Raw genomic sequence first — 17,471 nt, forward strand, 5'->3', positions numbered from 1 at the left:
CATGCAGATGATGCGCAACTCTGCTTCTCCAGCACAGCTCCAGCAGGTGTGGCGCTGGATCGGTGCCTGGCCTCTGTAATTGACTGGATGAGGGCCAGTAAACTGAACCTCAAGCCGGATAAGGCTGAGACGCTCTTCCTGGGAAGGTGCTTAGCCCAGATGAGCGGAATACATCTTGTTCTGGATGATGGGATTACTCTCCGCTGGAAGGAGGAGCAAGTGAGCAGGCTGGGGGTATTCTTGGGTCCAACATTGTCATTGCAGCACAAGTCGCACCACAGAACTCAAGAAGTGCCAGCTGGATCAGGCCAGTCGTCTGTCTAGTGCAGTATCCTATTCTTACAGTGGCCAACCAGATGCCCATTTTGGAAAACCAGCAATCCGGATTTGAGCACAAAAACAACTCTGCCCTCCTCCTGCAGTTTCTAGCAACTGGCATTATGTATTGCCCAACTTTGGAAAGAAAAAATAATTCCACCTTTAAGAGTGGGCACAGAAGACATCCTAACTTGGTAACTAGTGCAATTTCCTGCATCAGGGATGTAGCAAAAAGAACCAACAAGATGACAGATTTGCAGAAAGATAGCCATTGTGCCCCATGAATCAGAACTGGCTGCCTCCCCCTCTGCCATTCCGATTTGGAATGGCTTTTATAAAAAGGTGTGTCTGGCACCCCCTTTGAAGTCTTTTCGGTGCCAATTTATCGCAAAGCAGTGCACAAGGCAGAATCGTCACAAGCAAAACAATCCTTTTGCTGCAGCAAACTTGCTGGCAACGATGGGTCCTTCTTGTAAGGGTCCAAGACAGGCATGGAGACCCCATGCGTGGCCTTATAGATCTTTGCTGGATTCTGAACTCCCAGAATCTCTGGCTACTGGCCAGGCTGGCTGGAGCTGATGGGAGTTAGAGCCTGACAACATCTGGAGGGCAAGAGGCTCTCAGGCTGAGCAGGAGAAAGGCAACCACTAGCCACCATTCCATATAGCTCAGTTGGTTAGAGCATGGTGCTGAGAACACCAAGGTTGCAGGTTCAATCCCCGTCTGGGATGGCTGCATATTCCTGCATTTCAGGGGGTTGGACTAGATGATCCCCAGGGTCCCTTCCAACTTGTAAGATTCTGTGATTTTTACTTTGCATTGAGCAATCAAGGTGAGGGTGGGGCAGAGACAGTCTGGGAGAAGACCCTAGGCCCAGGGGGAGATCTGTTTCTGAACTGGGCCAAGACCAGTTTTCCTGGCCCGCTGTGTTCACAAGTGGGCGTTGCAGCGGCTCAAAGTGTGTTCCTTGTCCAAGGGCAGCCAGAGGCACAGCTGGCATCACGGACATGGAATCACAGAACTGTAGATTTGGAAGGGTATCCAAGGGCCATCTAGTCCAACCCTCTGCAATGCAGGGACCATAGCTAAAGGGATTCCCAGCCTAGGAACCACGACACCCCATAAAATCATGCCCCACACTGCCACCTTGGAAGACAGAATGGAAGCTGAAAGGTTGGGAAACTGAAAGCACTCATGCGCACCTCACAGAAACCCAAGCCCCCAAAAACTGTTGCTCAGTTGACAAGGGAAGAGGATGGGGTTTCTACCTAAAGGGAAAAGTGGGGGACGCACACATTCATTCACCCTGCCAGTCAACAAAAAGAGTCAAGGCAGTGGCTGTTTTTATCCCTGCTTTTATTTTCTTTAGACGAGGTTGTAAAAAGGTCCAATACCATGTTTAATAGCCACTGAACTTCCCCAACATCTGGCACAGACCAGCTCAGAGCCATTTCTTCCCCCGCTTTTGGGGTCTCCCCTCCCATAGAAAGGGAACCCAACACATCCACTTTTCCTCTCCTCTAAGAAAAAGCAACACATTCCCACTGGTCAAGAGGCAAGAGCGTGCGTCATGGAGATGTCAAGGTGGTCCAAGGTGGGGTGGAAGACAGGTACAGACCCCAGGACACAATCTAGCTCAAACTTGCTGGAAGCTCCCTTTTCTAAACTGGGTGTGGCTGCTTCTGCTGTGCTCAAAGCTGGGCATCCCTCTCGCAGCCTGGGTCTTTGAAGACTATAGTACACTTGGTGTGGTGGGGTACCAGGTTTAGCATGCTCCCTTCAGAGAGAGAAATGTTCACCTGTCTGAAGTTGAGCAACTGATCCATCAAGCTGGCAAGGAGCAGTACAGAAACAAGGAGAAGCTCTCTCTTCTCCACCCCCCCACCCCACCCTGCCCAGCAGTTTGCCTTGCTCCTTCAGGTCATCCCTGCAGGAGATATTGGGCAGGACTATCAACCCGATTGATCTTGAGAGTGCCCCTGGGCTAGCCTTCCTAGGCCACATTTGCCCTCTGCTTGGCATACATTTAAAACATAAGGGGTGTGGACTGAGACACCGGGTGAGCCCAAGAGCTGCAAGCAGGGGGAGACTCAGAACAGCAGATCGGGGAAGAATTGGGAGCTCATGCCATGTGACTGTGGTTGTTGCTGACCGCTGAAGAGGTCAGGAAAGGAGAAGAGCTCCTATTGACAGACTGGTCCCAGCCACCCCATAGCTGGAGAGACAACAGATCCCCATTTTCAGTAAGCCAATGTTGCCAGAGCTTGAGGCTTCCCTTGGTGTACCACAAGTGGGCGAGCAGTGGCTTCAAGACCCCGCTATATGGTAGCCCAAGATCTCCTCCCAGGAACGAAGCAGCCCCTGACACCTAAGCAAAGCCACATTCCACCAGCAGCTCCAGGAAGGAGAGGACAAGAGGCAACAAGGCCGCCCCCCTCCCCAGCCAGCCAGCAGAAAGTGGGGTTACCTCTGCACCGAAACCGGTTCACCTAGAGCAAAAGGGATTTTCCATTTCATTTCAAAAAGTGCATGACAAAAGTTTCCCAAGTGCGACACGCCATCGCCCCATCCTGGAGCGACCGCTCATCCTCTGGCTGGCAAGGGGAACAGGACGGAGTGTTTGTGCCCCCCTGTTCTAAGCGCAACATCAACTCCTGCACACTTGAGGAGTGTCTACGTGAGCTCGCCTTCAAAACCTGGAGACGCATGAAGATGCTCCGTTCCTCCATGCGAGAAATCCATCCTTCTACGTGGGACTGCCCCCACTACGGGGGCAGAACACACAAGACCAGGAAGAGTGAGGGGCCGCCATCCGCCGCACTGTCCTTCGGGGCTTCGGGACTTGCAGACTGGCATCCTCGCTGGCAGGCAAGCAGCTGCTGCACTTTCTCCCCAACCGCCGCGGGCTGCCAGAGGCTGCAGCGGACGAGCAGGCGCTAGGAATCCTCCAGGACGGAGAGAGATGTCACAAGGGATAAATAGAACTTTATTTAAATAAACATTTGTCAACATCTTTTTACAAATTACAAGTCCCCGTGTCCAGATCCTTGGGCCGCTACCGGGAGATCTAAGCTCCAAAGCTGCCGGGAGGCCCTTTGAGAAGGTCCACTAGGATGTCCAGGAGCTGGCTGTGCTGGTGGTGCAGGTCCCCGGGGATGGCGGCCATCTCGTAGCAAAGGCACACCTCCACCATCCTGGAGAGGGCCACGCGGAAGTCACGCAGGAGCCGGATAGTGTAGGAGTCGCCCTCCAGCACCAGGAGGTCACTGTCAACGAGGGAGACGGTCGCTCGCCAGCCGTCATCTGGGGGCAGGGAAGAAGGGAGAGGAGCTTAGATGGGGGGAGTCCAAGGGAGACTCCTGGGCCAGCAGTAGGTGGTGGCTGCAGGGAAGGGAGTCTGCTTGAACCATCAGTGCACCAGCTCTCCCATCTGCCTTGCACCACCCTCCTGCCTGGGAGTCCCAGGCAAGGAGGAGCTGCTGTTTAAGTACTTATCCTTGCACTCTCATCACAATTATCTTCATCATTTATTAGTTGTACTCCACCCATCCGACTGGGTTGCCCCAGCCACTCTGGGTAGCTTCCAACAGATTAAAAGTTTCCTGATACAGGGCTGCCTTCAGATAAAATAAATAGCCAGGTGCGTAACCTCCAAGTCCAGAGACTGCACCTCTGCAAGACTGTGGAGTAATAGGAATAAAGGCTGTTGTTTTAGTTTGCCTGTGAACTTTTAAATAGCATCAGATTAGCCGGTACTAGGAGAGAGAAGGTTGCCTTCGATGGGATGCCTGCCTTGTTCTACATATGGTAATGCTGGAAGGAATTAAATATCACCTTTACCTACCAAATGATTCGTGATCCCTAAACTGCCTCCCAAAATGGGGCGCCCTGTGCGTTTTGTTGTACAATTCCCAGCAGCCCCTCCCACCATAACCACATAGTCTCTGAAGATCCTACCAGGACACTGCAGAAGAGCAAGTTAGACCTTCATAACGTAGAAACAGCAATCTGCCATATACTGAGTCAGACCAATGACCCAGCCAGCTCAATATTGTCTATGCTGGCTGGCAACAACAGCTCGCCAGGGTTTCAGGCAGGAGACATTTCCATCTTTACCTGCAGATGTTGCCAGGGAATGAACCTGGGTCCTTCTGCATGCAAGGCAGACACTCTCCCACTGAGCTACAGCCCTTCGCTTAAAACCAACTGCTGCCGATTCCTGAAGCAGCAGCAAAAGCAGAAACTGGAGGTTGTAAGAACTCACCCCGCACATGGATGTCCGTATCCGTCATGAGCAGCACGGCCAGGGGGTGCACCTGTGAGGAGTCGCGCACAAACACCCCGCCGTTGGACTTGACCGCCATGAAGTACGTCAGCCAGCGGCTGTAGAGCTTGGAGGTCTCCCTGTGGTAAAGAGGAAGGGGCCGTCTCACACCTGGCCTGCTGCCACTGCCCTCCCTCCATCCCTCCCCACCAGGTCATAAGCACCCATCTGCCAGCCGGCCTGGGCAGCACCCGGCCCACTTGCCTGTTGATCGTCGACTTGTGCAGGAGGACAGTCCCAGCCTTGGTCCGGTATGTGTAGCTGTTGGGCTTGAACTTGCCCTGCCTGGTCACTTTGCCTTGCCTGACCTGGGAAGAGGAGTGGGCAAAAAAAGAGGGATGGATTAGCAAGACAAGCCTGGCTAAGAGTCGATTGCTGGGTTGGCAAGAGGAATGATTTGACACTGCTGCTTATTGCGTACTGCTCATTATGTTTTATGTACATAACAGTGTTCAAAGCCCTGAATGACTCAGGCCCCAAATACCCGAAAGACCACCTGCTTCCCTATGGATGCTCTTGGGTGCTGAGATCGACAGAGGAGGCCCTGTTGGTAGTTCCAGTTCCTCTGTCTCAGTGGCTCGAAGGGGTGGCGGCCCCATAGTCCCCTCTCTCACAGAGATGTGTCTAGTACCTTCGTTACACAGCTTCCAGCGAATGCTTTCGAAGCTTGAGGTGTACGTTTTTAGGATCCATGTTATTTTTTATGGTTGCAAGTTGTTTTAAATTGTGCATAATAAAGATGGTGATCATTTTGCACAGGGGTTTTGTTCCCGGCCTCTGCATGCTTCAGCAGAGTGCGCATAACCCCACCCCACCCCCGTTCTGCCTTGTCTGCTGCTCCAAAACCCAGAGAAACTTGAGAGAATCCATCAAAATTCTCACCCAAGGAAAGGGAACCCTTCCCCACTGCTCCTTCACCCGCACAGAGTACGGAAGGGGAGGTGGGCCTCTTACCTGGATGAGATTGGGGTAAAGCCCAGCCATCAGGACGCCCTTCACCAGCTCCTCCTCCTCACTGTATTGGTTGCACACAGACGAGGGCAAGAGGCAGTCTGAGGGGGTTGGCACCAGGTAGGCCTCGTAGAGATTCTCCGAGAACTGCTTCACCAGGCCTGTGGGGGTCAGAGGCAAAGCTCAGCGTCAGGCTCCACATAACTGTGCAGGAGAGAGCTGTCAATGGCTCCTAGCCAGGATGCCTCGGCTCTGCCTCCAGGGAAAGGCAGCAATGCCTCTGAATACCAGTTGCTGGAAACCACAGGAGGAAAGAGGGCTCTTGTGACTGAAACCTGCTTGCAAAGGTTTCGCAGAGGTGTCTGCTTGGCCACCGTGAGAAGAGGAATGCTAGACTAGATGGGTTATTGGCCTGATCTAGCAGGCTCTCCTTATGTTCTTAGAGTGCCGGGTACAAATTCAGCCTGGGCTTCCCTCTTGGTCATCTCTGTCCACGTTGGCAGAAGGGGATTCGGAAGAGAGCTACAAGAAGATTCTTAACAGGGCAGTAGAGTCATACCTTGGGTTACAGACACTTCAGATTACACGTTTTCGGGTTACGGACGCGTTGAAACCCGGAAGTACCAGAATGGGTTACTTCTGGGTTTCGGAGCTCGTGCATGCACAGAAGTGCCGAATCGCGTTTTGCGCATGCGCACCAAATTGCGACCAACGCATGCACAGAAATGGCGCTGCAGGTTGCGAACGTGCCTCCTGCACGGATCATGTTCGCAAACTGAGCGTCTACTGTACTGGCAAAGAGAGAAATCTGGGGTCTGTGGCTTTCTTCCCTTCCACATACAGAGCCCTGTTAAATATTCCATTCTGGCTCCAGAACGACGACCCTGGTCTCCACCTTCAGAAGCAGGCAGAATTTCTCTAGGTTCAGGCTCCTTGATCACAACGGGGATCCATGCCAGGAGAACAGAGTCCGTGGGAAGCCAGGGCTGATGCTTAACCTGAGTAAAGCTTGAATGGGGAGCCTGTGGGTCTCTCCAGTCGCTGCTGGTCTCCAACCCCCATCAGCCCCAGCGAGTGTTAGCCAATGGCTAGGAATGATGGGAGCTGTATTCAAGAAACTTCCAGCAGCCCCAACATCTCCACTCTGAAAAGAGTGTGTGCCAGGCTGTTGAATTGACTAATACTGAGCTAGACGGAGCAATGATTCTGACTTGGTACAAGGCAGCTTCCTGTATCCCTGGGCACTGCCTGTTCTGCTTACCATTGATGAATCGCAGGCTGGGCGCATACAGCAGGTAATCCTGCAGGTAGTTGTCGCGAGCTCGGCTATCCCTGCGCCGGAGGATGTCCTCCCAGCCGGCCACTGCCCGCACAAAAGCCAGGTGGTCGCTGCCGCTCTCTCGGCTCAGGATGGCCTTGGCCTAGGAAACATGGAACAACGGGGTGTTCATGTGCACCTTTGATTCTTCCGCCTCCCCACCCAAGCACTGACCACACTGGCTCCTCACCTTGTCCACCTCGGTGCGGTTCTGCAAGCTGCTGCTGAAGGGGTCCCTCGTGAGGCAGGAGACAATGACCAGGAGCGGCTGGATGCAGCGGAAGATGGAAGCCAGCACGATGGCCTTAGCCAGACGGGGATCGGTGGAGATCTGAGCCAGGCGCTTGCCCAGAGTGGTCAAGGCCTCCCTGTGGTCCAGCACACCTGAAAGGGGGGCAGCAGAGGAGCGCTTGGAAGGGCTGGCTAGGAGAGGGGAGGGCGCTGCTTTCTGTGTTGGCTTGGCAACCTCAGCGGTCCCAAGGTGACGACAGCAGCAACAGACCCAGCCGTACGTGGAAAGACTGCAGTCAAGCATGAACTACAGGTTCAATCCCTGGCATGATAGGGCTGGGGACATCTCCTGTCTGAAACTCTGGAGAGCCAAACAGCTTGGTCTATAAAAGCCGCTTCCTGTGTTCCTACCAGCAACCCACTTCCCGGCCAGCCTCCCCGGATACTCACCAATCTCTTGCAAAAGGATGACTGCTTCATCCACAGCTTTGATGTCAGGGCTGTCCAGGGCTTTGGAGAGGAACTCAACAGCCTGCAGCCAAAAGCAACACAGAGTATACAATATGAAGACCAGCTGAGTGGAAAGGGGCACTGGACTGGACTGGACAAGGGAAGGGGGCTCTTGACACCCTACAGGTCTGTTCCAGTTCTAAACATTCCTCCAAGGACAGCAAGAAGGTCAAGCAGATAAGAGATATGTTCAAAGCCTCTCTGGGTTCTCAGTGCTTCGGCCTGCCCAGCATTCGTCAAGGTGATGTTGTGGACTCCAAATCTTATACAGTAAATGCCTCTGTGATTCTTGGGCTGATGTGAGTTGCAATCCGAAAACAGCTGAAGGGCACTAGGTTGACAAAAGCTGGGCTGCACAAACTGCTGGCTTGATTGCTCAGCAACGCCTTGCGGCTACAGCCTTAAAGCTCAGAACCAGAAAATCAACCCAGCCTTGGTTCTGTGTCCGCAGCTTACAAATCCTGTAGATGGCTAATATTCTCAATAAGGGAAAAACATGGCCAGCCTGCAGTCAAAACCCCACACTACAACTGGGACCATCTAGGGCAGGGGAAGGGAGATGAGAAGAAAAGGAAAAGAGGGGGAGACCAGGACCCAGGAGACATAAATATGCTAACTCTTCTTCTTGACCCTGGTTTTGTTTTTTTAACCAAGTGCAATGCGCTCTTTGTCAACCTGGACCCATCTAGTCCAGCATCCTGGTCTCCCTAGCACAGGGGTCTGCAACCTTTAAGACAAAAAGAGCCACTTGGACCCGTTTCCGAAGAAAAAAAACTGGGAGCCGCAAAACTCGTCATTATAAAAATAACATTTTTGTCACTTTTTTATTATTTCTTTGTTTGACCCCTCAGAATTACTCCTCCTCATAGAAATAAATGTTAAATTAACAAGTTACCTTTGTGTGTGTGTTCTTCACTCCCCTTCAATGCAGTGACCAGCGTACATGCCCCCTTTCAATGCAGTGACCAGCGTACATGCCCCTTACAATGTAGCGGGCGGGCGGGAAGGTGACGTCGGGACGGTGCGTGACTAACGCACGCACCGCCCCCATGCGACGTCACAGCCAGTACAGCGCCCGCCACAGTGGGGAGTGTCGGGGCGCACAATGCGCCTCCTCCCCTCGCTAGTATCCGCCCCGGAGCCACAGCAAAGGTGTAAAAGAGCCACATGCGGCTCTGGAGCCGCGGGTTGCAGACCCCTGCCCTAGCAGAACAGATGCCTGTTGTAAGTCTAGAAGCAGGACATGGGTTCAAGAGCCCTCTCTCTGCTTGTGGTTTCCAGCAACTGGAATTCAAAAGCATTGCTGCCTCCAGCTGTGGAGGCAGAGCAGAGACATCCTGGCTAGGAACCATCCACAGCCATCTCTCCTCCTCCAGGAATTTGCCTAATCCTGTTTTAAAGCCGCCCAAGATGATGGCAATCTCTGCTTCTTGTGGGAGCGAGTTCCACAGTCTGAGCATTAAGCAACTCCAACAGTGGAAAACCCTGCTCAGACAAAAGCTACGTGCCTTTTGGGACATGTTTTTAAGGCACCACGTAAGCTTAGTTCTGTCTGCTCATTAGAATAAGCCCAGGAAAGGGGAGCCTGCCCTGAAGAGGATCTTTGGAGGCTCTGTAGCTGGGAGGGCCTCTCCTTACCGTTTTCTCAGGCATGTGGATCTTGGCCTGGACCACCAGGTTCTCGAGGGGCGTGCGGAGGATCTCAGGCACTTGGAAGGTGGGCATCCTGTCCAGGCGGCTGCGCGGGAAGAGATGGTAGGCAAAGCCCGACTGGCAGCGCCCAGCACGCCCTCGCCTCTGGATGACGTTGGACTTGGACACCCAGACGGTCTCCAGGCACGAGACCTGGGGGGAGAGGCGTGTCACCATCCCATACCCTGAGGCCCGCGCTCCCCACACCAGATCAAACTCGCTTCTGAGCTTGCCACAGCCTCACCCAAGACAACCGCGGCCCAGACAAACCTTGGTCTTGAGATCGTAGCGCTCCTCCTTGTGAGTCCCGCTGTCCACAACGTGCACGATGTCGTTGATGGTGATGGAGGTCTCGGCAATGTTGGTGGCCAGGACGATCTTGCGCACGCCGGGAGGGGGGCGTGGGAAGATGCTCTGCTGGTCCATCATTGGGATGTTGGAATGAACTGGCGAGGGTGGGGAGAAGCAACACCTGTGAGCACCTGTCCCCCGTTCCCTCCAACAGGAGCATCACAGCAATCTAGGCCGGGGTCGCCTGCTTGATGTCCTGTAGCTGTTGGACTACAACTCCCAGCAGCCATCCTGGTTGGGTGCTAAAGGATGATGGGAGCTGTAGTTCAACCACATCCAGAGGGCACCATGGCAGCTACCCCTGCTCTAGGCTTTCTGCAGCGGACAGCCACCACCTCCCACAAACCCCACAGTGAGGCGAGAAACAGAGCAATGCCCCCCTCTCACCTGGTAAGACAAGGTAACGGCTATTATGAGCTCCAAGGCTCTCCAGGAGCCGCTGCTGAACTCCTTTGATCTCCTGCCAGCCGGGGAGGAAACAGAGGATCCCACCTGCAACCAACAGAGACTGAAAGTCACACGTAACCGTGAAGTTATCTGCACCCCACCTGGTAGCTCAGGATGGCATGGAGGGAGGGAACTGTCGAATTGTCTCACTTGCAGCAAAAGCATGCCAGACCCTCTGATCTGCCAGGGCAGAGAGGGAGGGTGCAAGGCAGAATGGCCACCACTTACCTGGCTCTCCGTGGGCATCAATCTGCAGAATGAGGTCAGTGATCAGCTCAAGGTCAAGGACGCACTCCTCGTCTGATTGCTGAGGGATAAAAAGAGGCACAGTGAATATCTGCCAGGATGCACTGCAGTGAGACAGAGAGCGCGCAAAGCCAGGTGTGCCCAGGTGCAGGAGAACTCCAGGCACCTCTCAAAGCAAGCAGCAGCATGAAAGCAACTGTCAGGGGAACACCTGGTGATGCCTTATGTTGGTGCAGACCACTGAGGGCCATGGAACTCCCAACACCACCAGCCAGTGCAGACCTATGATGTTGGTGCCAGTGGGAACTGTAGTCCTAGATACCTGGTGGGTGCCAGGTCATCAGTGAAGGCTGCTCCAGAAATAAAAGCACAGTGAGTGGGACTGTGGGATAGCCTCATATGGTATCAATGAACATGGCTCCCCTTGCAGGGGCAAACTGGGGAATGCAGTCCTGCATTTGAAGAAGGCCTCTGCATACAACCCAATGTGCATTTTCAACCACACCTTGTTGAAACACCACCTAGCAGGGCTGGGTCCAGGTTTTGGGGGTGGGCAGGCGGGCTTCTGCAAGGCTTTATGTGTCTCCCTCCTTTCTCTGCTGCCCACTCACTTAGGAAGCTGTGTCAATACCATGTTGGACCATTAGTCCACTTAGCTCAGTAATGCCTACACTGACTGGAAGCAGCTCTCCAGAGTTTCAGGCAAGCCTGTCTCCAAATCCTGTTGGGCATTAAACCTGAGACCGTTTGCCTGCAAAACAGATGCTCTAGCGTGGGGCTAGCCTTTTTGCATACAGGAAACAGGGAGCTCTGCCTGATGACAAGTCAAACAACAGGTTCACCCAGTGTGGAACTGCCTACACTGATTGGCAGCAGCTCTCCGGGTTTCAGGCAGGACTGGACATGCCATTGGGGACTGAAGCTGGGACCTTCTGCATGCAAAGCACATGTCACTGAGCTTCCCCAAACGGACCACCACCTCTCCCTGTTGGGGAACAAGGGGGTGAAGGAATGCTCCTCAGGCACCGACCCACAATTAACTTAACAAAACATCACAGCGGCGACAAAAGGCAGAAGCAAGGGCGCTCAAAAGGGTGCAGCTGCACCCTTTGCCAACCTGGCACCCTCCAGCTATTCCACCAGTCCAGTGCAAAGGCCAGCGCCACAGAGGACCTCGTAACGATGCACGGAGTGAGCGCGTGCGCACGAGCGACAGAGCACTGCCTGCAACGTTAGGAGGGGGAGCGTGTGCGCGCGCTTGGCTCACCTTGATCTCGTAGTGCCGGTGTCTGTGTCGCCCCAGCATGGCCATGATCTCCTCCAGGTAGTACTCCTTGACAGGATACATGAAGCCCGGCACCTTGACCACGGGGCAGTCCCCAAAGTACTGCGAGAAGCGCTGGTTGTCCCCCGTGGCGCTCATCAGCACCAGCCGGAGGCCGGGGTTCTGCTTCTGGACGCCCTTGAGCAGGATGAGCAGGAAGTCGGTGTTGACGTCGCGCTCGTGCACCTCGTCCACCACGATGTGGCTGACGCCCTCCAGGCGGGGGTTGCCCTGCAGCTTCCGCAGCAAGATGCCCACGGTGCAGAAGAGCAGCGCTCCACCCCGGGCCGGCGGCTTGCTCTCCAGCCGCACCTGGTAGCCCACGTTCTTCCGCATGCTGGAGCCCAGCTCCTGCGCCACGCGCTGCGCCACCGAAATGGCGCTGATTCGCCGCGGCTGCGTGATGACCATGTTGCACTGGGCGCCGCGCCCGTCCAGGATGTAGTGCTCCAGCATCAGCTGGGGGATGCGGGTGGTCTTCCCGCACCCCGTGTCCCCGGCAATCACCACCACCGGGTTCTGCTCTATGGCCGAGAGGATGGCTTCCCGGTGCGAGTCCACGGGCAGAGGCTGGGTCTCCTGCCAGGAGCTGCCCCTCCGCTTCCAGAGAGCCAGGAGGTTCTGGCTGTGGCGAACTTCCTCCGACTCCGACATGGGGATGTAACTCTTGCCTGTGATGGCGTCGCTGAGGGTGCCCGACTCCTTGCTCAGGTTCATCATGTCGTCAGCCAGGCGCGGCCTGGATTCCTGGGTGTCCACTGGGTACTGAGAGGAAGGAGAGAAAAAGTGGTCTTTTCTTCAGCGTTAGGCCTTTGGTGCCAAATGACAGCAGCATTGACAGCAACTGCTGAAGCATCATGGCTCTCGGCTATGGAGGAAGCCCTAGGCTTCCTAGGGAGAAACCGTGGCGGATTAATAACAGGCAGGAGTATTGGGGTGGGGGGAGGAGAGGGGGAAAGCCCCTTGGGAAGGGAGCAGTTTGCTTTGCCCTCTGACTGCTGCAAAACCCGTGCGAGGGTGAAGTCTGCTTCCATGTTCACGTTATTAAATATACCAAGACAAAAGCACACCAAGAACTCAGGCCAATGTAAGTTTCAACAGTGGGAGTGGTTCCTACTCACAAATCAGCAGTCAGTAGTAACAAAAAACTAATCCATTCAACAGTATGTATTCTAACAAGGATTCCCAACTCAAATAGAGATTACAAACTCTAACAGAGATTACAAACTCAAACTCATAAAAATATGTGTAACACGATAATTCGTTACAGAATTAAAGGTAAGAGTTTATGAGTAGAGATAAGTTCATATTAGTGCATAGTTAGATTCGTCATGGAGTTTGTAATCTTTATTTGAGTTTGTAATCCTTGTCAGAATACATACTTTTGAATGGATTAGTTTTTTTTACTATTGACTACTGATTTGCAAGTAGGGACCACTCCCACGATTTAAAGTTACATTGGGCTGACATCTTAGTGTGCTTTTGTCTTGCTTCCAAGTTCAGTCTACTCCATTGTTAACCAAAGTAAAACTACTGTCCCGACCAAAGAACTGAATTTCAGTGCTGGGTTGGCTACGAAATTACTCAAGGGCCTCAGGCTGCCTGCTCTTAAAACTTGGTTCTTTGGAATGTTAGTCATCTACTTGGCAAGGTTATCTCAAGAAGGATAAGATCTGTACAGCAAAGCAGATGCAGAAACCAATGAGGATGCTTAAGAGGCAGCTCTGAGTGGGGAAAAATATCCTCCAGGCGGAGAAAGCTGGAACAGCAGAAATCTGGAGTTCAGCTACAGTCACGGGAAAAAGAAAGCGCACCCTCTTTTAATTCTGTGGTTTTGCATATGGAGACATAGTAACAACCATCTGTTCCTTTGCAGGTCTTAAAATAGGTAAATACAACCTCAGATGAACAACAACACATGGTGTATTGCAGCGTGTCATTATTTATTTAACAGAAATAAAGCCAAAATGGAAAAGCCGTGTGTGAAAAACCAAGTACACCTTACGATTCCAGCTTTCAAAAGTTTAAAAAGTAGTAGGAGCCCCAACATATAACTGAAGAGAGCTCCGACAAGCGCGTCTTACCTCGGCGCCATCTTTAACATCTTTATCATGATACGGTGTAATATGTCATATGTTGTTGCTCATCTGAGGTTGTAGTCACCTAATTTTAAGACCTATTAAGGAACAAATTATTGCAAAGAGGGTGCACTTTCTTTTCCCTATGACTGTAAATCCATAGAAATGTGAAATGAGCTTTCCTTGCACCTCCAAGCCTCCACAATGCTCACAATGTTTTTTAACAGGCCCCTGGTCCATGAGCCCCACAGCCCTTCCTCAGCCCCAGGGTCCTGGGGGAAGCTGTTCTCCTATCCCAAGTCCCAAACTGACCTTTTATCTCACTCCTCAAAATTGCGCTCTTAGTAAACATCTCCAATACGTTCACCCCAAGCAGCTAGATCGCTTTCAAACATTCCATGACATCACAGCCACTCAGCCAATGACGTGGGGAGAGGGAAGGAGGAGAACATACAGGTAACAAGTAGCCAAGGCAAGAGTTCTTCAGCTGCTTCTGCCAGTTGGAGACAGGAGTTCCACGTTCTGCGGCTCCCAGTTCCCCACAACTGGTTCTAGTTTGGAACCCAAGCTCCAGCCCACTTTCTTTGAAATAAGGGAAGGCTTACATGGTTCAGGTAGTTCTCGATCTTGCGCAGCGTGGCCTCGGGGACCTTGATGTGGCAGGGCTTCCGCTGGTTCTCGCCCAGCTCCCGGAGGGAAGTCATGTTGTACATGGCGTGGCTCAGGGGGTTGTTGTTCTTGTCCACCAGGCCCAGGCTCTGGAAGGGAGGAAGGAGGGTGCGTCAGCCTAGCAGGGTCTCCAAGTGGGGGAGGAGACTCGTCTGGGCAGGGAGACCAGGAAAAAGGCCGCCTCGGGGACAGGAATCCTTGGTCTGGAAAGGAGACTGGCTGGCAGAGGTCATTTGTGGCCCAGCGCCTTCAGTGGGAAGCACTAGGGGAGGAACATCATCATGGAAGGTGTTTCCAGCTAGTCCCCCCCTCCCCCGTCCTGCACTTAAAAGGCTTTTAAGAAGCTGCTGCTGGACAGGGGTTGTGAGAATCATCATGGGAGGGGTGCTTCTACGACCAAGGTGGAACAGCTAAGCTCCCTTGTTATTTTGGCTACTGTCGGGAAGTGTAATGCAATTCTTGTCATATTTATAGTACAGTGGTACCTTGGGTTAAGAACTTAATTCGTTCCGGAGGTCTGTTCTTAACCTGAAACTGTTTTTAACCTGAAGCACCACTTTAGCTAATGGGGCCTCCCATTGCTGCCACTGTGCAATTTCTGATCTCACCCTGAAGCAAAGTTCTTAGCCCAAGGTACTATTTCTAGGTTAGCGGAGTCTGTAACCTGAAGCATCTGTAACTCGAGGTACCACTGTACTGAAATGTTGTGTTGTGTTGTGTTTTGGGTTTTTTTTGGTTATTTGCTATTTGGCGCTGTCTTACCACGAAATTGTTTTTGCACCGTTTGATTTTGAAACGCTTTGATTCCAGTTTTCTTGGTTGTCAGTCACTTTGGGCAGGTTCTTTTTGTGGAAGAGCGGCGTGCAAATAAAATAACAAAGGAATGAGTGGAGCCCCAAGTCTCACCTTCAGCTTCTGGCAGGCCAGAGCAGCCGCTTTGTTCTCCGCCTCCACCTTGCGTCGCCCCTTGGCGGCGAAGGTCATGGGGCAGGGCCAGCGCAGGGTCAGCTTGCAGATCTTGGTCTTGGTGCCCACCGTCCGGAACTGCATGTATTCCTGTGCGAGGCAAAAGAGAAGGGGTCAGCGAGAGTTGCCCCCACTACCTCCCAATGCCTTCTTTTCTCCAAGTCACAGAGAAGCAGAGACCACTCAGCTGCTCCCAAAGGACATTGGAAGAGGCTAACCTTTAACAGTCATGGCTGTTAAGGTGGCACTACAGCAACCCCCCCCCCCACTAGCTGCCTAAAGGACTAGGAAGTGCCAGACTGAGCTCTGCTGCTGCTGCATATTCTTTCCGTATTGTGTCATTATCAATTAAGATCATTAGCTTCTTCACACAAACGTCTCAAAGGAGACTTACAAAATACAGCACGATCGCATCTTACGCACATTTAACTTGTACAGTTTCAACCACGTGCAATCGAAAGGAAGGCTGGTTTGAAATTGCACAAGTTAAATCCAAGCAAAATGGAGAGCTTGAAAGTTAACTGCACACTGGATCCGCTTAGGGGTACCTGGTGTGCAAAGTTCTTTTAATCTCTCTCCTTTGGGGGGGGGCAGAGAGAGCTCAGATCAGGAAGGGTGCCAGCTCTGGGATGCTCATGTTGAGATTTCATGGTGGCATCTAAGTTCCCACGAGATCTCGTGCAAACACCCCCAGGCTTCCAGGCTTTGTGTTACATGTGGAACCCTTGGAAGCAAACCCCAATGTAACATGCAATCACACTTACTGCACAGAACAATTTAAAAGCAAAGCACAATTGGAGGCAATAAAGAGCGAAACATCCAGGTAATTGCAGCATCATGTAAGCATCCTGGTTCTGAAGGGGAGAGGTGACAACTATGGAACATTCTGAAAACGACTTTTCCAGATTTTGCTGATCTGGTTCCCTTTTGGACTCCGGCTCCCATCAGCCAGCCTGGCAGGAGCATGGCTGCGGTGGCTGCAGCTGATGGAAGCTGCTGTCCAAAACTGCGGGAGGGCACCAGGTTGACGAAGGCTGGACCATTCAGTAGCGAGCCAAGACAGAGATAGGGGGATGCTCGCTTGGAGGACTTTCCTTAGGGGCAGAAATTAGCTGGGAACTCTACAGATTCTGCTTTTTTCCTGCAGTTTATGTGGCTTGGCTCACTGGCTAAAGTCACCTGGGGGCCCTTTGCTCTGCAAGCTCCTTTGGATACTGTTTATCTGCCCTTCACGTTTGGCAGCTCCCATTTGGGTGGTGGTACTTGCCCCAGGCCCAATTCTCATACTGCTGGGGCTGCTTTAAGAAGAGCCACTCCAAAGAAACCTGCCACCCTCCTTCCTATGTGTCGTTGGCCGGCGTGACCTTCTCCAACTCACCTTGACTGTGGACGAAGAAGTGGCAATCTGGATCACCTGGGCCAGGAGGTTCTTGGGCAGAGGAAACTGGGTCAGAGCCCGGAGGGCTGTGTTGTCATCCGTCATCTCGAGAGAGAAGCCGTCCCTGCAGCAGGAGAGGGAAGAGAAGGCGGCTGCTAGGTCCTCTCGTTCTAAAGGTTGCCATGGGGCCTCCATCAGCTGGCATCCGTCTTGCCTTCAGAGCTACACCTGCCCACCCACTAAAGAGCGGCTGGGAGATACAGGATTTATGCAGCGGTGCATCAAATAGATTATTCCCCCGTTTTATTATGAACTGCCAAGTATGGCTTGGAGTATTCGTTCAGGACACTGATACGGGGGGAAGTAGAATTTGAGGGGGGCTAGAAGCCACACAAAAACAGGGTGCCCTCTCCCTGACCATGGACAGCCACACTTGGACACGCCACTTCCAAGGCAGAAACTTGTCTTCCTGGCTTTCCGTTTTCTTTGCGCGGCTACCAGGAAAAGACCTCCGCTTCTTCCCCACTAGCCTCTAAGAAACGTAAAACAGGAGAGCTGACGTTCCTAACAGATGGAGACACGTTTGAGCCGGATTGGTGAACTAGAAGGTGCTTCTTGCTCCCAAAGGCAATGCTGTTCTGTGCTCTGGAAATTGTTTGCATCACACT

General features: G+C 52.7%; 1 protein-coding gene across 9 annotated transcripts in view; it reads right to left on the reverse strand.

Annotated features, from left to right (window-relative positions):
- Positions 1-3,283: 3,283 nt before the first annotated feature.
- DHX30 (DExH-box helicase 30) overlaps positions 3,284-17,471 on the reverse strand; it is a 30,541-nt gene continuing 16,353 nt past the window's right edge. For 4 of the 9 annotated variants that reach the window (XM_083466653.1, XM_083466655.1, XM_083466651.1 and 1 more), the window contains 15 exons: positions 16,804-16,927; positions 15,366-15,515; positions 14,396-14,548; positions 11,656-12,477; positions 10,371-10,449; positions 10,083-10,187; positions 9,615-9,790; positions 9,291-9,497; positions 7,593-7,674; positions 7,102-7,295; positions 6,855-7,014; positions 5,597-5,754; positions 4,847-4,950; positions 4,583-4,722; positions 3,284-3,621 (listed from right to left, as the gene is read on the reverse strand). In XM_083466653.1, the coding sequence (XP_083322779.1) occupies positions 3,386-3,621; positions 4,583-4,722; positions 4,847-4,950; positions 5,597-5,754; positions 6,855-7,014; positions 7,102-7,295; positions 7,593-7,674; positions 9,291-9,497; positions 9,615-9,790; positions 10,083-10,187; positions 10,371-10,449; positions 11,656-12,477; positions 14,396-14,548; positions 15,366-15,515; positions 16,804-16,927 (2,890 nt within the window). In that variant the 3' untranslated portion in view covers positions 3,284-3,385. Of the gene's footprint in view, positions 3,622-4,582; positions 4,723-4,842; positions 4,951-5,596; positions 6,246-6,291; positions 7,015-7,101; positions 7,296-7,592; positions 7,675-9,290; positions 9,498-9,614; positions 9,791-10,082; positions 10,188-10,370; positions 10,450-11,655; positions 12,478-14,395; positions 14,549-15,365; positions 15,516-16,803; positions 17,383-17,471 lie in introns of those variants that run through there. The other 5 variants (XM_083466654.1, XM_083466652.1, XM_083466650.1 and 2 more) reach the window with 3 other exon arrangements.

The sequence above is a fragment of the Podarcis liolepis genome (assembly GCF_965112155.1).
Source record: "Podarcis liolepis genome assembly, chromosome: 12".
Taxonomy (NCBI): domain Eukaryota; kingdom Metazoa; phylum Chordata; class Lepidosauria; order Squamata; family Lacertidae; genus Podarcis; species Podarcis liolepis.